General features: G+C 38.5%; 1 protein-coding gene across 1 annotated transcript in view; it reads left to right on the top strand.

Annotated features, from left to right (window-relative positions):
• Positions 1–449: 449 nt before the first annotated feature.
• LOC127850302 (mitogen-activated protein kinase kinase kinase 4-like) overlaps positions 450–25,615 on the top strand; it is a 37,689-nt gene continuing 12,523 nt past the window's right edge. Inside the window, 6 exon segments of the mRNA XM_052383245.1 lie at positions 450–523; positions 2,045–2,228; positions 7,217–7,279; positions 19,683–19,898; positions 22,379–22,449; positions 23,644–23,763. Of these exon segments, the coding sequence (XP_052239205.1) occupies positions 7,228–7,279; positions 19,683–19,898; positions 22,379–22,449; positions 23,644–23,763 (459 nt within the window). The 5' untranslated portion in view covers positions 450–523; positions 2,045–2,228; positions 7,217–7,227.

Below are 25,615 nucleotides of genomic sequence, written 5' to 3'. Positions count from 1 at the left end.
TTGTGTAAAGTGTCATCTTAGATTAGCCTGTGCAGTTTGCACCAGCTAATCAAGGAGGACCATTTCTGCCTACTTTGGATTTTCGTTTTAAAAGAGACAGTTTGAAAGAAAAAAGTCCATAAAAGAGGAAAATTTTGCCCCTAATGAGCTTGTGCAGATTGCCTTGGTTAATCCGGGATGACACTTAATGCACATGAATTTACTGTTATCTTAGATTAGCCTTGTGAAGTCTACACAGGCTTATCAGGGATGACACATTCCGCTTTTACAGCATTTTTCAATTTATGAAAGTCTCTTCTAAACAAAATTCAGTTCAGCCAGAAGTGAAGTCCCTGATTAACCTTTGCTGACTGCACAGGCTTATCTGGGACAACACTTTACGACCATTCATGCAACACTGTGTTCACAGAACGAGGCGCAAAAGTATTACATTGCTACGTCTACCTTTCAGGACCTCCAGGAGATGTTGAATGATTTATTACACATCTGATAGGCAATGCAGATAAGGCATCGCATTTTGGAGGTTGGTATCCAATAATATTTGAACCATGCTCTTGAGATAACAGGGCTTAATGCATGTGCTTTAAATGTCATTCCATATTAGCCTGTGCATTCTGTGCAGGCTAACCAGGGATGACACTTTCTGCCTCAATTGGATATTTGTTGAGAAGACACTACTTTTTAATGAAATATACGATAACATGGGAATATGTCACTGATGAACCTGTTCGAATTGCACAGTCTCATTTGAGAGGACATGTTACGCACATGCATTTACCCCAATTTTTCCCAGGGCGATGCTTGTTTCAAAAGTATAAGGGTATTCCCTACGGACCGATTCCCCACGATTTGTCCCGATTTCCCAATTTTGTTGAGGTCTTGGGACATTCATAGCTCAATCAGCGAAGGTCTGACTCATTCGTATCTAGTCGTGACTGTTTGTAATTGATTTCACTGCCACTCGTGAGCTCAGAAAAATCATGCCAGATTTTAAAACGGTTGTAAAATTTGGCCAGACCTCCAAGACTGAATTTAATCGCAGTTGACTCGTACAGCTTTGAATTGCGTCTTGGGCGTCGTAATGGAATTGTAGGGTAATTCGTGACTCAATTGGGAAATCGGTGATCACGTGATCTGTCTACAAATCAGCTCGACTTTGTCAAGACGCTCAAGAGTTCACCCTTGCGAGCCCCGCTAGAATTCCTCGCGATTTTGTTACGAAACAGTTACGTTTCGGAGAAAGGGTGCGGTATATAAACAGAGCTTTTCGTTTTTTTCAGGCATTCAGTTGTTAGGGCTTGTATGAATAACAGGTTATTTGTTTATAATCAAAAATGGCAAGAAAGGCAAAGGCAGGAGGAAGATAAGTAAGAATACAATCGAAGAAGAAGGCACAGAAAGTTCTCCGAAAGGAGCAACTCCGCCTCCTATGGATTTTGAAGATGAACACTTGGTGTTGATGTTCAAGCTATAGTGTAAATACTACAGCTGCTCTTCGTCAAACTTCCATTTTTGATTTGGCGCCAAAAAAAACCCCGGAGGCCTTCTTACACATGTACATGAACATAGAAGAATGTAGGTCACATTGTAAAGAATGATCAATACCATTAGGTATTGGCGCCTAATACATGAGTGCATTTGATGAGGTCCTAGCTCAATCGTGACCGATCTGCATCGTTTGTAGTGCAGTCACAGTAGATTCTTACACATCGTAGTGAAGTCGCGACCCTATTCGCAAGACTTCAACCGAACCCCACGATTCGTCGTAAATCAATCGTACCAGTGTCGTTACTGAATCGTAGGACTTTCACGAGTCTTCCCGATTCAATAAAATTGATAAATTGTAGGGATCGTGGGCTTGTTTTTGTAGTGGAATAGGGCCATTAACTATAATAAAATCTCATTAATTTAGTCCAAACACATGCACATTATTTTTTTCATTTTTTGACCGGTATTTGTGATATTTCAACTATATAAAAACATTTATATGAAATTGTAGCCAACATTAAGATGACAGTTGTATGTATATAATCTGTTTTCGTAGGCTCGTCGAAAACAAGACACAGCAGTGAGACAGTCCAGAGCCATCAGTACAGCCGCCTGACCTCATGGCCCCTCCCTCATTCAGACACCAAAATGTCATGGTCACACCTCCACTAAATCTTTCCTGGAACCAGGGAGGCCTCAGACTGCCCCAGTGACATCACAGGAGGCCTTCACCTCTACACGTATGTTGATAGTATAAGTCGGGTTCTGAGAAAACTGGGCATAATGCATGTGCGTAAAGTGTTGTCTCAGATTAGCCTGTGCAGTCCGCACAGGCTTATCAGGGACGACACTTTCCGCTTTAGGGTATTTTTAATTTCAATGAAGTGCCTCTTTACTGAAAATCAAGTTTAGGCAGAAAGTGTCGTCCCTGATTAGCCTGTGCAGACTGCACAGGCTAATCTGGGACAACACTTTTCGCGCATGCATTATGCCCAGTTTTCACAGAATCCGACACTTATATCTGTATTTTTTTTCAGGATGTATGATTATTATGAATTTTATGCACCAGGAAGGCATACTGCCAATTGCCATGTCTGTTATTTCGTCTGTCTGTATATGGTTTACTTAAATGACACTTTTTTATGCCCCCGGTAGGGTGGCATATAGCAGTTGGACTGTCCATCAGTCAGTATGTCTGTCCGTCTGTCCGAAAAAAAACCTTTAACATTGACCATAACTTTTTAAATATTGAAGATAGCACCTTGATATTTGGCATGCATGTGTATCTCATGGAGCTGCACATTTTGAGTGGTAAAATTTCAAGGTGAACATCATCCTTTAAGGTCTAGGGTCGATAAAACAAAGTCAAGGGAAGTAATAAGCTTTAAATGGACATAGTTATCTGACCTGCCCACGTACATATTTTTGTTACATAAATCAAAGCGGCGCAGAAGGCGGCATTGTGTTTCTGACAAACACATTGTGGTAAAAGGTCAAGGTATCCTTTACGGTCTACGGTAAAAAATACAGATTTAAGTAAAGTAATAAGCTTTAAAAAGGGAGAAAATTATTCAATATTGAACATAGCCACTTAATATATTTGGCATGCATGTGTATCTCATGGAGCTGCACATTTTAATGGTGAATCTACAGTCACGGTAGTGGCTTTTAATTATTTGCTGCTAAAAATGGACATTTGTTACACACAGTTATTTTCAAGGGAAGTAATTTATATAATAATAAATCTCCTATTATATATACTGTACAGATTTATTATTTTGATTATTTATAACCCAAATGATAGATTTGTCAAAGTTTTTTTTTTAATGATATAATGATAATTTCTTTGATGTTCATTACATACCTGTGGACTTATGTCCATAGATACATGGTCAACTCTGGCTATGATCTCTTTTAAAACCACAGGCCTTAGTTGTCAGTGATGTCTGACATGGTCATAATTGACTGTGAGACCCTCCCCCCCACCCCTGGTTGGATTTGACAAAATTCAAGTGACAAACTTATCTCTTGTTGTAAAACAAAATCACCGTTATCAAGTTACAAAGCTTTGATACTTACATTCATATTATCTATGAACATTCAACTATCCCATATCACCTGATCTAATTTTGACCTTGACATTTACATATTTATGGACTAATACAGACTGTTCAAAAGTTTGGTTATTCCAAATTGACATGTTTCCTCTAACATCAATACTACATGCATCAAAGCTTATATACTTGCATGGATGTTATCTATAAAAACTATCAATACTTTCAGATCACTATTTCCTCCTTTTTACCATGACCCTTACCTTTTTTAGTTCACCTGAGCGATAACTCGGGGTGAGCTATTGTGATCACTCAGCGTCCGGCGTCCGGCCGTCCGTCCGGCCGGCCGTCCGTCCGTCTGTCTGTCTGTAAACAATTTGTAAACATCTTCTTCTACTAAACCATTTAGCCAATTTCAACTAAATTTCATGTGGAGCATCCCTAGGTCATGGGACAAAAGAATTGTTAAAAAAAATTTGATCACATAACCAAGATGGCCGCCATGACCATTTATGGTAAAAACCTTAAAAAATCTTCTTGTCAGAAACCGCTCATCAGATTTTCAAAAAATTTCACAGGGATGACCTTTGAAGGCTCCCCTGAAAAAGTTGTTCAAAGAAATTTGATTCGTCAAAAAACATGGCCGCAGGAGCTCGTTGAACTTTGCATGTTTATTCATTTTTGCCTATTTTGTGAAAACTTTCAAAAATCTTCCACATTTTTTGTCTGATCCTTTCCAAATTTGCACAGTGTCTTTATATCAATGAGGACACGAACCCTACAAAAAATGAGCATTATTGGTCCATGAAGTACAGAATTACCTCCCCTTGAATTGAGAAAATGGTGTTTATGCAATAAAGTCCAAATTTTTCATCCAATTCTTTACAAACTTGTAAGGATTTAGCATTGTTCAAACAAGGGAAGCCGTGGTGTAATGGATATGGTGTCCGCCTTGCGACCGGGAGGTCACGGGTTCGATCCCCACGGTGGGAGCGTTCTTTAGATCTCCCCATAAGACACCAAGTACTGGTTCTAGGCCCAGGAAACAGACTCGAGAGCGTTTATATAAGCCTAAGGCTTTCAACGCAATCGAGCTAAATAAATAGGTTTAAAACTAAACAAGGGAAACAACTACGGTTTATGCATGTTCTTTTTATTACAGATTTGCCTCCCTTTAATTCATTCAAAATCTCATTTTACAGCAGAGATTCCAAATCTGACCTGTAAATGAGCCCCATATTTAATGCCAGTGCTAGGTTACCTTTTCCCATTTGATCATTCTTAAGTATTGGTCTTGTAATGCTGCTACTGCTTCTGCTACTGCTACTTCTACTACTACTACTACTACTACTACTACTACTACTACTTCTACTACCACCACCACCACCACCACCACCACCACCACCACCATCACCACCACCACCACCACCACCACCACCTCTGCTACTACTGCCACTACTACCACTACTACTACCACTACCACTACTACTACCACTACTACTACTACTACTACTACTACTACTACTACTACTTCTACTACTACTACTACTACTACTTCTACTACTACTACTACTACTACTACTACTCCTACTACAACTACTACTACTACTACTACTACTACTACTACTACTACTACTACTGCACCACCACCACCACAACCACCACCACCACCATTCACAGTGACAAAAAACGTATTCACACAATGGCTGCTACTACAACTTATAGCCCATATAGGGGGGCATGCATGTTTTACAAACAGCCCTTGTTTCTATGGGATTTTAACCACAACTGTTCATTTTTATCTCCGACATATATTTTTAGGTCACCTGTCATGAAGTGACACGGTGAGCTTATGTGATCGTGTGATGTCCGGCGTCCGTTGTGCGTGCCTGAGTGTGTCCGTGCGTCCGTCCATCAACAATTTGTTTGTGTAGACAGTAGAGGTCACAGTTTGCATCCAATCTTGATGAAATTTGGTCAAAATGTTTATCTTGATGAAATCCGGTTTGGGATTGTATTTGGGTCATCTGGGGTCAAAAACAAGGTCACTAGGTCAAATAATAGAACAACCTTCTGTAGACAATAGAGGTCACAGTTTTCATCCAATCTTTATGAAATTTGGTCAGAATGTTTATCTTGATGAAATCTGGGTTGGGATTTTATTTGGGTCATCTGGGGTCAAAAACTAGGACACTAGGTCAAATAATAGAAAAACCTTGTGTAGACATTAGAGATCACAGTTTTTATCCAACCTTTATGAAATTTGGTCAGAATTCTTGATGAAATCTGGGTGGGATTGTATTTGGGTCATCTGGGGTAAAAATCTAGGTCAAATAAATAGAAAAACCTTGTGTTGACAATAGAGGTCACAGTTTTCATCCAATATTTATGAACTGTGGTCAGAATGTTTATCTTGATGAAATCTGGATTGGGATTGTATTTGGGTCATCTAGAGTCAGGAACTAGGTCACTAGGTCAAATCATAGAAAAACATTGTGTAGACAATAGAGGTCATAGTTTTCATCTGATCTTAATGAGTCAGGTGAGCGATTCAGGGCCATCATGGCCCTCTTGTTTGACATCATCCTTTGTAAACCCAAAATGATTCTTCCTTCAAAGCTTTTATACTTACATCTTATAACATCTTGTACATCTTGTACATCTTGTAGATGTGAACATCTTGAGTAAACCCATATTATCTTACGTCCTTTTACCTTTACATTGGTACTTATTCATATCGGCCAAAGAGTCAGAGTGTATTGAACGCAGCATCTTGTCATTTCTTTTCTCAAACCCAACAGTAGTTCTCTGTTTTTTTACTAAACTTAAAGAAAACAATTAAGATTACAGTATTTTTTCCAAGGGTTATTATAGATAACAGTGATTGTTAAAAGTATCAACCAAATTTGATTTATTTAATGATTGGTTTACCTTACAGCAGATATATCAGTTTTACAATCATCTCTTGTTGATTTTTCAGAAAACGATTGCTTTTACCCAACAGCAGATTTATCCATTTTTCAAACAGCTGTTATTGCTTGTAAATTTGTGTTACATGAACGCCACTGGTGTACATATATTTTGTTACATGTATATTTTTTTTCTGTCTTCAACGTTTAAACTAAAACCTTTAGATCAATATGAAGTACATGTATTTCATGATTGTCAGATTTATCATTACTAATTATCACATGGTTTCTTCCTGAAATATTATGTTTTTGAAATGACTAGCTTGAAATTGCTACTCGCTGTGTGCATATATTTTGTTATCTTATTTGCCGTAAGGGTACTTCTGCCTCTCAACAGTTTGTATATCAAAGTGATGATTGCAAGCTTTGCTGTTTTTAACTTGAAAAACATGTTCCCATACCATTGCTTGTTGATGAAAGACAAAGCAATTGATTTGAGCCACATTCTATAGAAAACATGGTTTAAGGCATGTGTGTCAAGTTTTGTCCCAGATGAGTTTGTTCAGTCCGCACATGCTTATCAGGAACCCCACTTTCCCCCTCTGGCATTATGTCTAAAAAGAGACTTTATTTAAATGGTGTTCACCTGCTAATCTGGGACGACATTTTATGCACATGCATTAAGCCCAGTTTTCCCAGAATGAGGCTCATTTGTCTGTTTAAAACAGGACAAGTGATTCCTTTTTGTTTTAATTTGTGTATCAGACTTGCGTACCATGCACTCAGTGCCCTACCTTGACTCAAGCGATGCGCCCGACCATTCCGTTGGTAAATATACTGTTGACCTCAACCACAAGCATGCAGTGTTTGGTGCTCACGGAGAGTGGTTTTGGCTGTCATGTTGTGAGATCCAGTGATGTTTGTCTGTTCTGTATAATCCAGTGCTTGTGATAATTTCCTGTAGTCCTCCTAATCGCCATAAGCTCAAAGCAAGGATATTGTGAAAGATATTTTACTCTCTAATATGGATTTTTTTTTTATGAATCAGGCCCTAAAACAAATTGTAAATTAATTATATATCACAAAACGTCAGCTTAAAAAGCTTGTATCCAGAAGTCTTGTCATGCTGAAGTGTTGTTCATTCCAACAAAACTTAATATTCATGGCAGTATTTTCTTCAGTTGTAAGACAGACAAATGTACCATTCTATTCATTCCTTAAATGAAACTGATCTGTTTTGCCAGTAGAAATACTGCCTGAAGTGCTTTTGACATTTTGCTTTTAATTGAGAAGGATGTATAAAATTGAGCTGCCCTTTAGGAAAATTTTACATAATGCATTTGCATTATGTGTAGTAATTTATTGGCCACACAGAGTAATAATGGATGACACTTTTGGCCTACATTGGATTTTTGCTAAGAAGAGACCAACTCTAAACAAAATATTTCATAAAAGTGGAATTCACAGGTCAATCTGGGATAACCTTTGACGCAAATGCATTAAGCATTGAGTTTAAGTGTGAAAGGTAACAACAGTGGAGCAGCTGTAGTTCCTACTTGTCTTTTATATTGTGGAAGTATTTGTAGGCCGCTTTATGATCATTAGGACATGAACTAAAGAACCAACAACAAAACTTTCATGATTGACCATTTCATTGTGTGCCATTTTAAGTCAGACTATTGTCTATTCATAAAGCATGAGCTTTGACAGGCCTGTCAAATGTTGTCATACAATCATGTTGTGAAGAGAGCACACACTGTTGCCCCTTTTCTCAGGAACAAAGGTAGATCGAAGATCCGACGGTAATCTTGAAGTTGACATTCATGACGGCGATGAGGGAGGCATTGTCTTCGAGGTGCACCGTGGGCAACACAGGGGTAAGCTGAACTTAGACTTCTGGTATCCGTAGGCAACACGGGTGTAAGCTTAACTTAGACTTCTGGTAACCATAAGGCAACACAGGGCAACACAGCGGTAACCTGAACATAGACTTCTAGTAACTGTAGGCAACACAGGGGCAAGCTGAACGTTGATTTCTAGTAACCATTTGCAACACAGATAAGCTTAACTTTAGTAACCATATGCAACACAGGGGTCAGCTGAACTCATACTTCTTGTAACTGTAGGCAACACAGGGTAAGCTGAACTTAAACTTCTAGTAACTGTAGGCAAAACAGGGGTAAGCTGAATGCTGACTTCTTGTAACCTTAGGCAACACAGGGGTAAGCTGAACTTTGAAATTTAGTACCTTGTGGCAACAGAGGGGTAAGCTGAACTTAGACTTCTAGTTACCATAGGCAACACAGGGGTGAGATGAACTATGACTTCTAGTAACTGTAGGCAACACAGGGGTCAGCTGAACTTAGACTTCTTGTAACTGTAGGCAACACAGGGGTAAGCTGAATGCTGACTTCTTGTAACCTTAGGCAACACAGGGGTGAGCTAAACTTTGACATTTAGTACCTTGTGGCAACAGAGGGGTAAGCTGAACTTAGACTTCTAGTAACCATAGGCAACACAGGGGTGAGCTGAACTATGACTTCTAGTAACTGTAGGCAACACAGGGGTTAGCTGAACTTAGCTTTTAGTAACCATTGGCAACATAGGGGTAAGCTGAACATAGACTTCTAGTAACCATAGGCAACACAGTGGTAAGCTGAACATCGACATTTAGTACCTTGTGGCAACAGAGGAATAGGCCCAACTTTGACTTCAACCGTAAGTTGGACTTTGACTTTAAGTAAGCATAGGGGACTTGGGTAAAGTGGAATTACCATATACAACAGTGTAGTAAGTTAAATTTTGACCTCTTGTAAACAAGTAATTAAGTTGTTGCCACCTTACGAAACGAAGGGGTAAATTCAGTTTTGATCGTCAGTTTTTATTGGGTTAGTTTACCAGTTATAAAAATAACAAAATATAATGGTTGAGAAATAAGTTATGTACAGGTAGATACAAATATTGGTAACAAATAATATGTTGCACTTTAAGTTTGCAATTTGCGCAGACAAATAAAGGATGACACTTTCTGCTTTTTTTTTTCGTTCAAAGGGAGATTCTTTTTAACGGAAATCGAGTTTAGGCAAAAAGTGTCGCCCTGATTTGTAAGCACATGCTAATCTGGGATGACACTTTATGCACATAAGTAAAGCCTCGTTTTAATATCATAAATACTGACCTGTTATCGTATGCTTATACTTTCCAAGGGGAAATAACTCATCCGGAATTTTAACTGGGAATCCGCCACCTCAATACCGTAATACAGGCCAGGTTAAACATAGTGCAATGCAACCTAGCCAAAAATCGGTAAACAACCCTCAATATTCTTTCCGGATCAACCAGGTGTATACGTGTCTTTTACGGCTCTGAATTAAAATATTGTTTTTCACTTGGTTGATTGGGGTTTTGAATAGATAAATTGTGTTATTTATCTTTTATTTCTCATTCGGATTAATTTGTGTGGATTTAATGGATTTTGTTTCATTTGTAAAAGGTAAGCCATGCTTGTTTTTATCGAACAATGGTTTATTTCTACCATGCTGGGTGTTTTCAGGCGCGAACGACCACGTGCAAAACGTGCTCTTCTAATACATTGCTAGAACGTGCAAAGCATGTTCTTCTAATGTGTTACGAGATCGTGCAAAGCGTGTTCTTCTATTGACAGATTGTTTATCATTTGCCATTGTGTGCAATAATGATTTTAACGTTCCGTATGACAATCTAATTGATCGTCATTTTATTTTTCATCTGTTTTGAATTAAACTTTTGTTTAATTTATGATCTACGGCAGTATTATTATAATTTTCATTATGGTCAAATAATGATTTTATGTGCCGTATGATAATCTGGTCTGTGACCAGTTTATGGTTGAATATGCTTTGCTCTTGTTTTTCATATATTCACTACATGATGGTCGCAGAAACAAGAGTGGATAAATACCCGGTGACTTCGCAGATCATGGATGATAGTTGCAGTATCAGTCACCGGGTATCGGGCACGATCGCGACCGTACTATGCTAAGTCTCTTAGACAGTCGGTCAACATCAGACCATATGGCGACACCCGTCAGCCGATCTTTGCCCGATGGCATTGGTCAAGGACATCGACCAATGCCGGACCATTTGGCATCCGCCATACGGTCATTATCCGGTGACAACACTGGTCATGATATGACCGGAACGTCACCGGGGACGTTGATCACGGACCATTGATCGACGTCTGACCGGCCGGTCCGGTCACCGGTCATGTCACCGGTCCGGTCCGGTCATTGATCACCGGTCCGGTCACCGGTCATGTCACCGGTCTGGTCTGGTCACCGGTCATGTCACCGGTCCGGTCACCGGTCATGTCACCGGTCCGGTCACTGGTCCGGTCCGGTCACCGGTCCGGTCATTGATCACCGGTCCGGTCCGGTCACCGGTCATGTCACCGGTCCGGTCCGGTCACCGGTCCGGTAATTGATCACCGGTCCGGTCCGGTCACCGGTCATGTCACCGGTCCGGTCACGGGTCCGGTCACCGGTCATGTCACCAGTCCGGTCATGTCACCGGTCCGGTCATGTCACCGGTCCGGTCATGTCAACGGTCTAGTCCGGTCACCGGTCCGGTCATTGATCACCGCTCCTGTCACCGGTCAACAGTCATCAGCTAGGCCTGCCACCGAGAACACCAGTCACCGGTCAAGAAGAAGAACTCGGTCTTCTTCATTGAATTATTCTCCTATTCTTCAAGGATTAGACATCGGACACGCTCTTCTTCGTCGAGCAGTTCTCATCGTCGCGGCTCTCGTAAGCGATCACGTCGTCACTCACGGAGACGTTATTCTAGAAGATCTCGGTCTCATCGCAGCCGATCCACATCTCGGCCAATCCAGATCTCGACATCGCAGGAAACGAGGCCGTCGTCAACCTTCACGTAGACATCAGCGGACTGCATTGAGCACCACTGGATAGTTATCGAACATACCTCTCCTTCATTGAGCAGTTCTCGGCGTTGATACGCTCGTAAGCGATCATGTCAATGCTCACGGAGACAATATTGTAGAAGACAATATTTCCAGCGTAGCCGAACAATATTTCGGCATCGAAGTTATATGGATGTCGCCACTTCTCACGTAGGCGTTAATGAACCTACTGGTCATATCGACGCTCTCCATTTTATTCCTTTAGGAATATCATGTCTCCATTCCACGTGTGATGGTTCTTCTTATGGCATCCACACATGTTGCAGTCACCGAGCCGTAGTTGTATACAAACACTAGTTCGTTTAACATTCAGGCTTCGGGATAAGCTGTTCTTTTCTCCACTACGACTACAAGGACACTTATGCCTATTAATACTGATAATCTACCGTTGTTTTCCGGTTAACATTATCAGATGACTTCGTGGATGGTCATTCTTCTGCACCAGATATTTCCATTCTGACGCAGTTATATTATACCGGTCCCGATCACCGGACATCGGTCACCATTCATCGGTCATATCACCGATCACTGATCACCTGTCAGAATAAGTGATGTCTCATCGCCATCGGATTGGATTTTTTGGCATGATCTTCTTTTCCGAGCAGTGCTTGACATTGATGACTGGTCCGTTCACCGGGCTACAGTTACCGGTCATTGACCGGTCCGGTTCGGTCACCACTTACCAATTACCGGTATTCCACTGTGTTTTCATCGGTCAATTTTTAGTATCACGGGTATCGTCTACATTACATAGTTGTATACCCCTGGCTATGATTGTATTGAATACTATATTTTATGGATTCAACAATCTACATGACTTTTTGTGTTTTTCAATACTGATGTTCTACTGGCGACGGTTACCAAATCATGCTATATCTGTTATTTGTACTTCTATCTCAACCGGCTACATGCAGACTACTGGTCTTGCAGATAGATCGGCTGAAGTGGGCTCGGAGACTAGCATTGAGGTCGAACATTACTATTTGACCTCTATTAATTTATGTTCGAGACCCGATGGATGAATTGTTTTAACCGCCTTTACCTGTTGGCTACAGACTTTGCAGTCAGTGTCACGGAACAGTTGGGACACATTAATGACGCTAGCAGGATTAGCAAGACGACATTTGTATCGACTTCTGCTTTTCTATTGCTCCTACGGCAGTGCATATTTTCAAGCTACTGGAATCAACAAGAGTTCTGATACATAGGATTGCCTATCAGATTGACCGCATAGCGGCTACAGTCTTGTAGATGGCTTAGGACCTATTGAACTCAGATCTTAGATCCTAGGATCTGGAGGGACCTCATCTTAAAGTTATTCTTCTATTACACTTCTGGCCATAACAGGCCGTCTTCCTATAACTGGTCGTATTCCTTTCGGAATTCGTCCCGGTTAGAAGTCTTGAAGTAAATGGATTAATCAAGTCAGAATTTAAGACTTCCATGCATTCTACCGGCAAGCGTGGACCCGCTTTAGGTTACCCCTAGGGTTTTCACCTTTTTCTGCCATCACACCTCCGATTCCGGAGGTACCACTATCAATCATATTTCCGTACTTCGCAAATCGATGACTTCGCGACCTGTATTATCCAGGATTTTAAAGGCGCCTGTTATTGGTTCAAGAAGAGGCTATATTCTGTAGATAGGTCATAAACTTATAAGTGTTAAACACTGTCCTATTCTACCAATTTTCAAGTGTGTTTGGAGTGGGAAAGTTCGGCTTGCCGTGGTTTCTTTGCCCACTCATCCTTGACAAATGGTTCCGGTCACCGGTCGGTATTTACCGGTCCGGTCACCGGTCCTTCTGCTGAGACGTCTTTTCTTACGTCCGTTTCAGCTTTATTTTTAAGATAATTGTATTTATCTCGGGATTATTTAATGACACAGATTTCCATCTTTTTGTCATTATTTACCACTATTCAGTGGTGTCTAGACTAGAAGATTATCTTGGCAAGAATATAGTTTATTCTACCACAACCTTCCTTACATCTTATACAGATGTGAGCAGATAAGGTTATGGACGATCACATAGAACAACGTATCTTGATTTTCTCAATTATGAACAACGTATCTTGATTTTCTCAATTATATCAACGAATATCACCTGCACATCTACATCTTAAAAAGCGAAAATTCTTTTTAGCTGTTTTTCATTTACAACACATTTTTCACGATTCCTTTGTGATGGTTTCAACTATCACACATCGGTCGTGGTTTACTTACAGACACGGAGGTGATCATATTATTACTCCTTGTAACTGGAAATCAGGAACTTATTCGTTCTTTGCAAGAACAACAAATTTTCTCTATCGTCTTTCTCATACCAGTTCGTCTCAACGCCCTGTTGGACGTTTTGTCCTGCAGTTCTTTCTTTCGAATTATTTTTCCGTTGGGTTCAATAATGTAATTGCGCATGCGCGGCAGTGAAGTTGCAGACGAGTTGCATGGTGTACATAGTATATCAAAGAATGTTGTTTATCATCAAACGCTAGTTATTAGCGTTATGCGATCGTATATCGCAGTGTATACCGGTATGCTGAACAATGTCAACAATGCAGTTCACAGAAATCCAACAATGCAGTTCACAGAAATCGATCCAGCAGGGTGTGCGAATGTTATACATTCATATATTGACATAAACTGGAATATCTTGCCTTCTTGGTGAGTTTTTGCAATTACTGAGTTTTTGCCATAATTTCATGAAATATACTTAATGAACCATGGGATTATGGTTCTACGACCTTTTAAGTCTCCTGTACAATTATTTTCAGGAAACTTCTTTACAGGTCAAATATCATATCTCACTGAGACATATTTTTACTGATCCAAACATGTGCCACTTCATGTCTGGCCATTAATAACTTTTAGTTATCTCTACAGAAGAACGTTTTTCTGTTAGAGTTTCAATCCTTGTTACTTGTGCAAGGATAATTCCATCAGAACTGTATCAAGGTTCTATGGAAATTCATTTTTTACTGGGTAATTGAGAGCATAGTTATTACCTTAATCACTCTGCTAGATACATAGAGGTTTTTCTCATCTTTTTCTTGATGATAAGAAATTTGTTCTTTTCTTCATCAAAGGATAGAGATTATGCTTTCGTATACCTTGTTTTGTGTAAGTCATCGCAACTCTGTGCTGTCTTACCTATTTTGGAACTGATCCAAACTATGGAACGTCAACACTATGTTTTTCGTTCCTTTACCTTCTTAAGCGGTTTTGACTTGTGTAACATGTTGGGATGCTTAATGAGCTCCCTATGAACCTTTTTTCATCAGGCTTATTAACAGTTCCAATATAATTTTAAGACGGTTTTCCTTCTTATTATGGCTTTTACCATACGGAGAAGTGAAATTCATGCTTTTTCTGTTGAATACGACCAATTCCAGTTGGATCTATTGTCGTTTTCACTTTGTTGTGTCAGCCAGGATTCCTTGCTTAATATCAAGTCCTCTATATGGCTTCTACCTTCAAGTTTCCAAGTTTTCTTAAACTGGTAGTCATGAAGATGAGGATAAACTTCTTTGGGCAATCAGGGCTTTGAAGTTCTATCTCAGCAGTGTTAGTCAGAAGTCCATTCGAGGTTCTCAAAGAAACTCTTCATTTCCCCAAAAAAGGGGGGGGGGGAGATGTGTCTGCGGCTTCTATTTCTCGGGGTTAGACCTTGACTAAGGAAAGTTAATCTTATCCTATCTAAGGATTCATTCCTTTTTAGGATCTGACCGCATGAATTAAGAGCTCTGTCTGTTTTGTGGGCATATATTAATCACACCCCACTTTTTGACGTGGTCTAAGCTGTTTACTGGAGGAATCCGACCACCTTGTCATCTTTTTATCTTCGTTTTCTGAAGTGCCAACAATACAATTTGTATACGTTTGGGCTTGTGGTTTCACTAACGGTAGTGTCTTCTTTACGACATAGACATATTACTCTGTCCGAGAAGTCATTATTAATACCGTTTTAACGAAGATTACTTGATATCATTAGCTGATAACCCTGTTTATGGGTTTTACTGTGTTGGGAAAATATATACGAACCTTCCCACCGCAGCTGCAAAATCAGCATACGATAACAGGTCAGTATTTATGATATTAAAACAAATTTTTTAAATAAAATTCATTTTAATTATTAAATACTTACCTGTTATCGGTAAGTCCCACCTCCCACCCCGCTATTCGATTAATATTTTTGTATATATATTGAAAGAATATTGAGGGTTGGTTACCGATTTTTGGCTAGGTTGCATTGCACTATGTTTAACCTGGCCTGTATTACGGTATTGAGGTGGCGGATTCCCAGTTAAAATTCCGGATGAGTTATTTCCCCTTGGAAAGTATAAGCATACGATAACAGGTAAGTATTTAATAATTAAAATGAATTTTATTTAAAAAATTTGTTTTTCTAGAGCAAGGTTCATATGTATTCATTTCATTTTTTGCCAGGTAGTATGAGCTGTAGCAATCGTGGTAGGCATTATATGTAACTGCATGCTTGCCAGAGTTGTGGAACCTTTTTTGTGTGTAACATAAGCCTAAGAGTGTTCTATGTCACCTTTAAATATTTATAATTAAGCTGGAATTATGAAGTCTGTGTCAGTCAATACATACGGAATATTACGCTAGTCAATTGTTCCATGTGTTTGTATCAGTCAAGTGGCTTGTGTGATGACGTATCTCACGAGAGTGTGATACGAAATAGTGCAAGCCACGAGACTTATACAAACACTTGTAACAATTGACTTGCGTAATATTCCATTTTAGCTCACCTGAGCACAACGTGCTCATGGTGAGCTTTTGTGATCGCTTTTTGTCCATTGTCTGTCGTCCGTTGTCCGTTGTGCAGCGTCAACATTTGCCTTGTTAACTCTCTAGAGTCCACATTTACTGTCCAATCTTCATGAAATTTGGTCAAAAGATTGGTTTCAATGATATCTTGGATGAGATCGAAAATGGTTACGTTTTCTTGAAAAACATGGCTGCCAAGGGGCGGGGCATTTTTCCTTTTATGGCTATATATGGCTATAGTAAAATCTTGTTAACACTCTAGAGGCCACAGTTATTGTCTGATCTTCATAAAACTTGGTCAGAAGATTCATCCCAATAATATCTTGGACTAGTTCGAAAATGATGCTGGTTGGTTGAAAAACATGGCCGCCAGGGGGCGGGGCATTTTTCCTAATATGGCTATAGTAAAACCTTGTTAACACTCTAGAGGCCACATTTATTTTCCGATCTTCATGAAACTTGGTCAGAAGATTTGTCCCACTGATATCTTAGATGAGTTCAAAAATGGTAACTTTTGCTTGAAAAACATGGCTGCCAAGGGACGGGGCATTTTTCCTTATAAGGCTATATAGCTTTAGTAAAATCTTGTTAACACTCTAGAGGCCACATTTATAGTCCGATCTTCTTGAAACTTGGTCTGAAGATTCATCCCAGTAATATCTTGAATGAGTTCAAAAATGTTACCGGTTGGTTGAAAAACGTGGCCACCACGGGGGCTGGGCTATTTTCCTTATATTGCTATAGTAAAACCTTGTTAACACTCTAGAGGTCACATTTATTTTCCGATCATCATGAAACTTGGTCAGAAGATTTGTCCCAATGATATCTTGGATGAGTTCGAAAATGGTATTGGTTGCTTTAAAAACATGGCCACCAGTGGCGGGGCATTTTTCCTTATATGGCTATATATGGCTATAGTTAAACCTTGTTAACACTCTAGAGGCCACATTTATTGTCCAATCTTCATGACATTTGGTCAGAAGATTGGTCTCAATGAAATCTTGGATGAGTTCAAAAATAATTGTTTGCTTTAAAAAAAATGGCTTCCAAGGGGCGGGGCATTTTTCCTTATAATTTTATGGCTATAGTAAAATCTTGTTGACACTCTAGAGGCCACATTTACTGTCCGATCTTCATGAAACTTGGTCAGAAGATTCATCCTGATAATATCTTGGAACAGTTAAAAAATGATGCCGGTTGGTTGAAAAACATGGCTGCCATATATTTTTCCTTATATGGCTATAGAAAAACCTTGTTAACACTCTAGAGGCCACATTTATTTTCTGATCTTCGTGAAACTTGGTCAGAAGATTTGTCCCAATAATATCTTGTTATCTCCGGTGAGCGACTTTGGGCCTTTCAGGCCCTCATGTATTATATACAACTTTGAATTACTTAAATTAAAAAAAATGAGTTCAAGCGTTCATTATTAACCAAGAATGCTCTTATAATTTTCTGCGTTCAAAGTGATGCCATTAAAAGTAGTCCGGCTAGTATGGTAATACAGATTTGGAAAACTAGCGGGTAGCATAATAGGGAATTATTTCCTGTGCAGTTTTATTTTACCGATTGATAAAACTTGTATGTTTTGCAAACATAAAGCAGGTATATAATACATTTGTATACCAGATTTAAAACAGCTTTGTGCTGAGCTTACTGTTGCCAATTGTTTGTTGACTTAAATTTGATGGGGTGTCATGTGTCCTTCTTATGGAATCAGGTTTTCCAGCAGGATTTTATTCTCTTAATTATTTGAATATGGGTTATTAACTAATCAAATTAGTGAACAGCATGTATGTTACCCTTTTCCTCAAAATTTAGTCATAATTATACCCCCACTTACATAAGTTTATAGTTTAGGGGGGTAGTTAGGAGTGAGCTTGTCTGTCGGTCTGTCTGTCGGTCCGTGTCCGCTCTCTAATTCAAGTAGTTTTCATCAGATCTTCAACAAACTTGGTCAGAAGTTGTATCTAGATGATGTCTAGGCCAAGTTGGAACATGGGCCTTGCCGGGTAAAAAACTAGGTCATGGGGTCACTTAGTGCGTTTTAAACATTCATCATGTTGTCTGCTCTGTAATTCAAGAAGTTTTCATCAGAGCTTCACCAAACTTGGTCAGAAGTTGTATTTAGATGATGTCTAGGCCAAGTTCGAACATGGGTCATGGCAGATCAAAAACTAGGTCACGGGATCACTTAGTGCGTTTTAAACATTGAGCGTGGTGTCCTATCTCTAATTCAAGTAGTTTTTATCCAATCTTCACCAAACTTGGTCAGAAGTTGTATCTAGATGATTAGGTAAAGTTCAAATATGGGTCATGCTCGGTCAAAAACTAGGTCACTGGGTCACTTAGTATGTTTTACACATTCAGCATGGTGTCTGCTCTCTAGTTCAAGTAGTTTTCATCCGATCTTAACCACACTTAGTCAGAAGTTGTATCTAGATCATGTGTAGGTCAAGTTCGAACATGGGCCATGCAGGGTCAAAAACCAGGTCACCGGGTCACTTGTGCGTTTTAAACATTGAGCATGGTGTCCGCTGTTTTTTGTGAAGACAACATGCAAATTATTCTGTGTCAATGCGGCATGTGGGGATATTTGTCACGTCTGTGACAAAGTTCTAGTTATGTTTTGAATCCATTCAATTGATAATTCTGTTTTTTGCCTGACATAACAGAGGCCTATTAAAGGCCTTTTCCCCATGAAACATTTCTTTCAATCATAAAGTGCAATTTTCAACTGAATCAAAACTGACATCAGCTTTTTCATTCACACATCAGCATTTTTACTGCTATTTCTTCACAAAATCGATTGTTTAAAGCCTCTTACCAATGAGGAGAAAAATAGTCTTCATTATATTTCTTGAGATAAAACAGTTCAGCTATAGACTGAGGTTCATGTAGTTCAATATATTCTGTAGTTATCAAAATAAAAGATACGGGTATATTTTGTAAAATTTTATGTTTTGCGTATTGTCAGTTATATGCTTAGCTCAATAATAATGTAGTTAAAGTATTTCAACTAACACAATCCACAGATTTGTTATTAACATTTAATGTCGATGATTCGGTTATTGATTACAGTAAATTGCTTTTTTTGTAAGCACATTTTTACTGTGCATCTTTTGAAAAGGTTGCTTTTCTTACGTTATTAACTGTATATGATGACTATAATAAAGTTTCCATAACAAATTATTTTATTCTGAAGAGTTAAACTGTACAAATTAGTAACTTTAAGTTTTTTTTGATATAATCTATATTTGTTTATCTTATTTATTCCAAGAATAAGCTTAATTAAATAATACAAAAAGTAGGAACATGATAGGAAGCCAAAATCTTAGATGGAGATTATTTATTTGTTCCATGTCAAGTAATTTATTCATTGATGTTCATGGCATTACTTTATACTGATAAAAAGTCAAACTACCTAATTAATAAACAAAATAAAACTTTACCTTAACCTTTGACCTTGACCCCTTTCTTTCAGCATCAGACAGTGCCCTAAACCCTTGTGGGAGCAGTAGCGTGTTTAGCTATAAGCCACATGTTCGAATAGTGAAGGCCATACGGAAGATCGAGCGTGAACGGGAGCAGCAGTGGCGGGAAAAGCGGGTCATAGGTCGTGTAACCAAGCACAGGGGGGTCAGCTACCATCTGAACACTAGAAAGGTCAACTTCCATTGGCAAAAAGGAAACAAAATAGGTATTGTTACCTATTTTATGTAATTCATAATTAAGGTCCCCACTAAGAATTGCAGTTGTCTTGATTTCTTTCAGAAGGTTCTGGAACCATTTTTGGGGGTTGTTGTGAAATACATGTAAATTTAGTTATGTCAGATTTTCTGAGCTTGAACATGCAGGTTTTATGTTTTAAGTTAATGTTAAAAGACTTTATGTTAGTAATTTCAAAGTAAATGTTTTGTTGAAGATTACAATTTGCAGTGAACAACATTTACTTTAAATGTACAAATAACAAGATAAGTATTGATGCAAAGCATCAAAGGGCATCGGGAATTTCAGTGTAAAAGGCACTCAATGAAGTTACATGGAACGATTTTTTTCTACTGTAAATATTAATATATTGGCCGATTATTTTAAACAAAATAGAAAAAGATACTGGTATTACCATTATCTATAATTTTGTGTTATAACCCCCAAATAACCATTATTTATGATGTTGTGTCATAACCCCCAAATAACCATTATCTATGATTGTGTTGTAACATCAAAATATTTCATAGTTCATTTTATTTACATTGGTTTCCTTTTTTTACTGGCATCCGTGTGCAGTTTTAATTAATGGAACAAAACTGTGTAGGTTTTAAAATATCTGCTTCATCTTGTAAGCGTAATTTCATATTTTTCTCAACTTCAAGGGGAGATGATTCTGAACTTATTCTTACGTTGCTCATTTACGATAGTGGTTGAGTACTCATTGATATGAAAACATTGTAAAAGTTTGAAAAAAACATGAATGAAAACTGTAAATTGCATAAAGAAGCTGCATTTCACAATACTTTGAAATTCAGTAAAAGATCATAATAGATGTATTGCTCTGATATTCATATTGCTCTGATATTCATCATTTTCAATTGGGTTCGAGTAATACTGATATGAAAACACTTAACAAGTTTGAAAAGATTCAGACGACAGTTGTGAAATCTTTTAAACAAGAGGAAATTGTTTATTTTGTCAAATTTAATAGAAAAAAATCTGGACTTATTGTCGCGATGTTTCTCATTTTAAATGAGGTAAAAATGCTCATTGATATGAAGACACTGTAAGTTTGGGGAGAATCTGATGAAAAATGTTGACATAATCACCTAACCAAGCAGTTTTTCACTTTTATTTTTAAATTCAAAAAGACATAATTTTTGACTTATGGTCCGATATTGCTCATATAGAGTTTGGGTTGGGTCCTCATTGATAAAAAAACCTGTGCAAGTTTGGGAACAATCGGATGAAAATTTTGGACTTCGAACAACGATTTCAAAATTTCTCAACTTCTATGGAAGATAACTATGACCGTAATGGTCGGATAATGCTAAAGGGCCCATACCACCTGGATAGTAATACATGTCGCGCTTCGCGCTCTTTATGTGGTTCTTAAAAGAACTCAGAGGAGTGCTTCACTTTAGGGACGGGTTGCATGGACACAGTTCCTCCTTGATAAGCGGCTGCTTCCTTTATCGCAACTCATTGTTACAATCAATAATACGTGTCGCGCTTCGCGCTCTATATGTGGTAGGGATAGTACTTAGGGCCTATGATAGACAACCATAAAAATACATGGATAATAGATTTGTTTTTTGCATTTATTTGTTAATATAAAAACACGTGTATTTTTTTATCAGATATTTAAGTGATGTAAGAAATCTTAATTAACGTTGTCACCACTCGGCATCCATTAATTTTAATAAAAATGTCCAATTGTAGAAAAATGGATTTTAAAATGTCTACATAAAATAAAGCTTTATTATATTTATTGTCCTGACTGAAAAAAATTGTCAGCTGCCGAACTGTTCCGTTCGTGCCGGAACCCGGGATTGACCCGGGGGCCTTTAGATGATTGTTGCGTTAACAACTTCAGTCAAACGCTCTCCCAACTGAGCTATTCCGGCTGACATCATTTATTTACTGCTATTTGGTGAAGTTGTGTATAGCGATCGTTATTTTATGTCTATTAATAAACTAATACATTGTACGTTTTCGTACCACTACGCCTTCCAATAAACTTGCTTGCGCGATAGGTCGTCAAATATAGTCCTACATTGATTCTCCATTAAATAAGCAATTTAGAAAAACCACAAAATAAATATATTTTGTTTTGTTTTTATACAAAACCAGAAAGTTTTGCGTATTTACCCAGTCCTTGTGATCTTTCCCCTGTGATCAGTTGTGGATCAGTTATTAATTAAAACAATTAACTTTGCATTATTGGCAATAAATGTTGTAATAAATGTAATAGGCACAAATGCAGTACTTATTTACACTAATTTACACAAAAAATCACCACAATGCAAGATATTCTTAAAACAAAAATATATACATTTATCCGTAAAATAACTTCTCCCATAAGCGAAAAAAATGCATAATATACTAGTCGCCGCTCTCCAGAGCGATGCCAATAAGGCCCGCTGTTGGTCATATTGATTGCGATGCTTGGTCATTTCTGTTCATCAGGTGAAGGTCAGTTCGGTAAAGTATACTCAGCAGTCAACATGGACAGTGGGGTGCTCATGGCAATGAAGGAGGTAAGGGGGACAACTCTATGAGTTTCTATGGTAATAATGGAGTCTCGTCCTGGGAAAACTGGGCTTTATGCATGTGTGAATTGTTATTTTTCGTTTGAAGGAAGTATTTTCAAAACAAAAATTCAGTTAAGGTAGAAAGTGTTGTTCCAAAATAGCCTGTGTGGACTGCACAAGCTTATTTTGGATGACCCTATGCAAATGCTTTTAGCCCTGTTTTCCCCCCGTAACTTTTTTGCGACTTTCGCTCAGGGTCTGTATCTGAAGGTACTTGAAAACTTTTATTGAAAAAGGTTCTCTACTAAATGTTTGCTAAAACAATATGGCCAGGGGACAAACAAATTCTAAATTGCACTCGTCCTGCAGGACAAGTGCATTAAAATTTTCACTTGTCCTGCAAATACATGCACTTGTCCTTCAAATATGTGTGAATGAAAGATTGCAAAGGGCTGATATGACAATGTTTCCTATATCACTGCTAAAAAGGTGCTTACTTAGTTATTCATGCCAGCTGATCAGACTGGTTTAAAAACCGTACTTCGCGGTTAAATAATTCTTTAAAAAAATCAATACTTACAGTGATTGCAGTTGGATGGTTCCCTGTCAACATGGACGTGCAAAGTTTACACCAAAAAGACAATATTTTACTCGGGACAAAGTCTCGCATAACAAGGCGCACCTGCTGTGCGAAATTTACAATTACTATTTCCGGTTCATTCGCGTTTTACTTTCGGAATAGATATGCTTTAAGAAAATGATTTTATTCAAGAAAAAGAGTTTTACTGGTCAAAAAATACATATTTTAACATCAGCTTTTTTTCATTCGTCCTGTAGGACGAGAGCTTTCGTCCTGTAGGACGAGAGCTTTAGGGAAATTCACTCGTCCTTTCAAGATTTCACTCGTCAATACGAGCGGACAATTGGAATTTTTGTCCCCTGTGGCAGATAACAGAAAATGTTAATATGTTTTCATTCAAATTTATAAAAATGTCATGTTTTTTATACGCCCACAAACAAAGTTTAGGGGGATATATAGGAGTGAGCTTGTCGGTCAGTTGGTCGAATGTCTATCTGTCGGTCCGAATTAAGGGTCCGCTCTCTAATTTAAGTTGTTTTCATCCAATCTTCACCAAAATTGGTCAGATGTTGTATCTAGATGATGTCTAGTTTATTTTAAAAACTTTTAAACCTTTCCAGATTAAGTTCCCATCCGCTGATATACACAGCCACTTCAAGGAAATCATAGATGAGATAAAGATCTTTGAAGGCATCTCACATGAGAATCTCGTTCGATACTACGGAGTGGAAGTTCATCGGGTAAGTACCTTGTATAATCACACATCTGCTATGACAAAGTTAAGGTTTTAAGTTAAGTATGATAATAAATTTACGCTATAATTAATTATTTAGATCAAGAAGCCAATATCTGGAAATAATTATACCCCCACAAACGAAGTTTAGGAGGGTATATAGGAGTGAATTTGTCTGTCGGTCGGTCTGTCTGTCGGTCCGTATTAAGTGTCCGCTCTCTAATTCAAGTAGTTTTCATCCGATCTTCACCAAACTTGGTCAGAAGTTGTATCTACATGATGTCTAGGCCAAGTTCTAACATATGCCTTGCCGGGTCAAAAACTAGGTCACGGGGTCACTTAGTGCGTTTTAAACATTCAGCATGTTGTCCACTCTCTAATTCAAGTAGTTTTCATCCGATCTTCATCAAACTTGGTCAGAAGTTGTATCTAGATGATCTTAAGGCCAAGTTGGAACATGGGCCTTGCCAGGTCAAAAAATAGGTCACGGGATCACTTAGTGCGTTTTAAGCTCACCTGAGCACAACGTGCTCATGGTGAGCTTTTGTGATCGCTTTTTTTCCGTTGTGCGTTGGTAGGTGTCAACATTTGCCTTGTTAACTCTCTAGAGGCCACATTTATTGTCCAATCTTCATGAAATTTGGTCAGAACATTGGTTACAATGATATCTTGGATGAGTTCGAAAATGGTTACGTTTGCTTGAAAAACATGGCTGCCAAGTGGCGGGGCATTTTTTTACTTATATGGCTCTATATGGCTAAAGTAAAATCTTGTTAACACTCTAGAGGCCACATTTATTGTCTCATCTTCATAAAACTTGGTCAGAAGATTCATCCCAATAATATCTTGGACGAGTTCGAAAATGATGCCAGTTGGTTGAAAAACATGGCCGCCAGGGGGCGGGGCATTTTTCCTTATATGGCTATAGTAAAACCTTGTTAACACTCTAGAGGCCACATTTATTTTCCGATCTTCATGAAACTTGCTCAGAAGATTTGTCCCACTGATATCTTGGATGAGTTAAAAAATGATAACCTTTGCTTGAAAAACATGGCTGCCAAGGGGCGGGGCATTTTTCCTTATATGGCTTTTTAAGGCTATAGTAAAATCTTGTTAACACTCTAGAGGTCCACATTTATAGTCCAATCTTTATGAAACTTGGTCAGAAGATTCATCCCAATAATATCTTGGACGAGGTCGAAAATGATGCCGGTTGGTTGAAAAACATGGCCGCCAAGGGGCGGGGCATTTTTCCTAATATGGCTACATGTATTGTCCAATCTTGATGAAATATGGTCAGATGATTTGTCTTAATGATATCTTGGATGAGTTCGAAAATGGTTACGTTTGCTTGAAAAACATGGCTGCCAAGGGGCGGGGCATTTTTCCTTATATGGCTATATAAGGCTATAGTAAAATCTTATTCACTCTAGAGGCCACATTTATAGTCCGATCCTTATGAAACTTGGTCAGAAGATTTATCCCAATAATATCTTGGACGAGTTCAAAATTGATGCCTGTTGGTTGAAAAACATTGCCACCACGGGGGCGGGGCTATTTTCCTTATATGCCTATAGTAAAACCTTGTTAACACTCTAGAGGTCACATTTATTTTCCGATCATCATGAAACTTGGTCAGAAGATTTGTCCCAATGATAGATTGGATGAGTTCGAAAATGGTTTTGGTTGCTTTAAAAACATGGCCACCAGGGGTAGGGGCATTTTCCTTATATGGCTATATATGGCTATAGTAAAACCGTGTTAACACTCTAGAGGCAACATTTAAAGTCCAATCTTCATGAAATTTGGTCAGAAGATTGGTCTTAATGGTATATTATATCAGTTCGAAAATAATTATG

This window comes from Dreissena polymorpha, chromosome 11 (assembly GCF_020536995.1).
Source record: "Dreissena polymorpha isolate Duluth1 chromosome 11, UMN_Dpol_1.0, whole genome shotgun sequence".
Taxonomy (NCBI): domain Eukaryota; kingdom Metazoa; phylum Mollusca; class Bivalvia; order Myida; family Dreissenidae; genus Dreissena; species Dreissena polymorpha.
The sequence above is the reverse complement of the archived record's forward strand: the minus strand, read 5'-3'. Positions and strand labels throughout refer to the sequence as shown.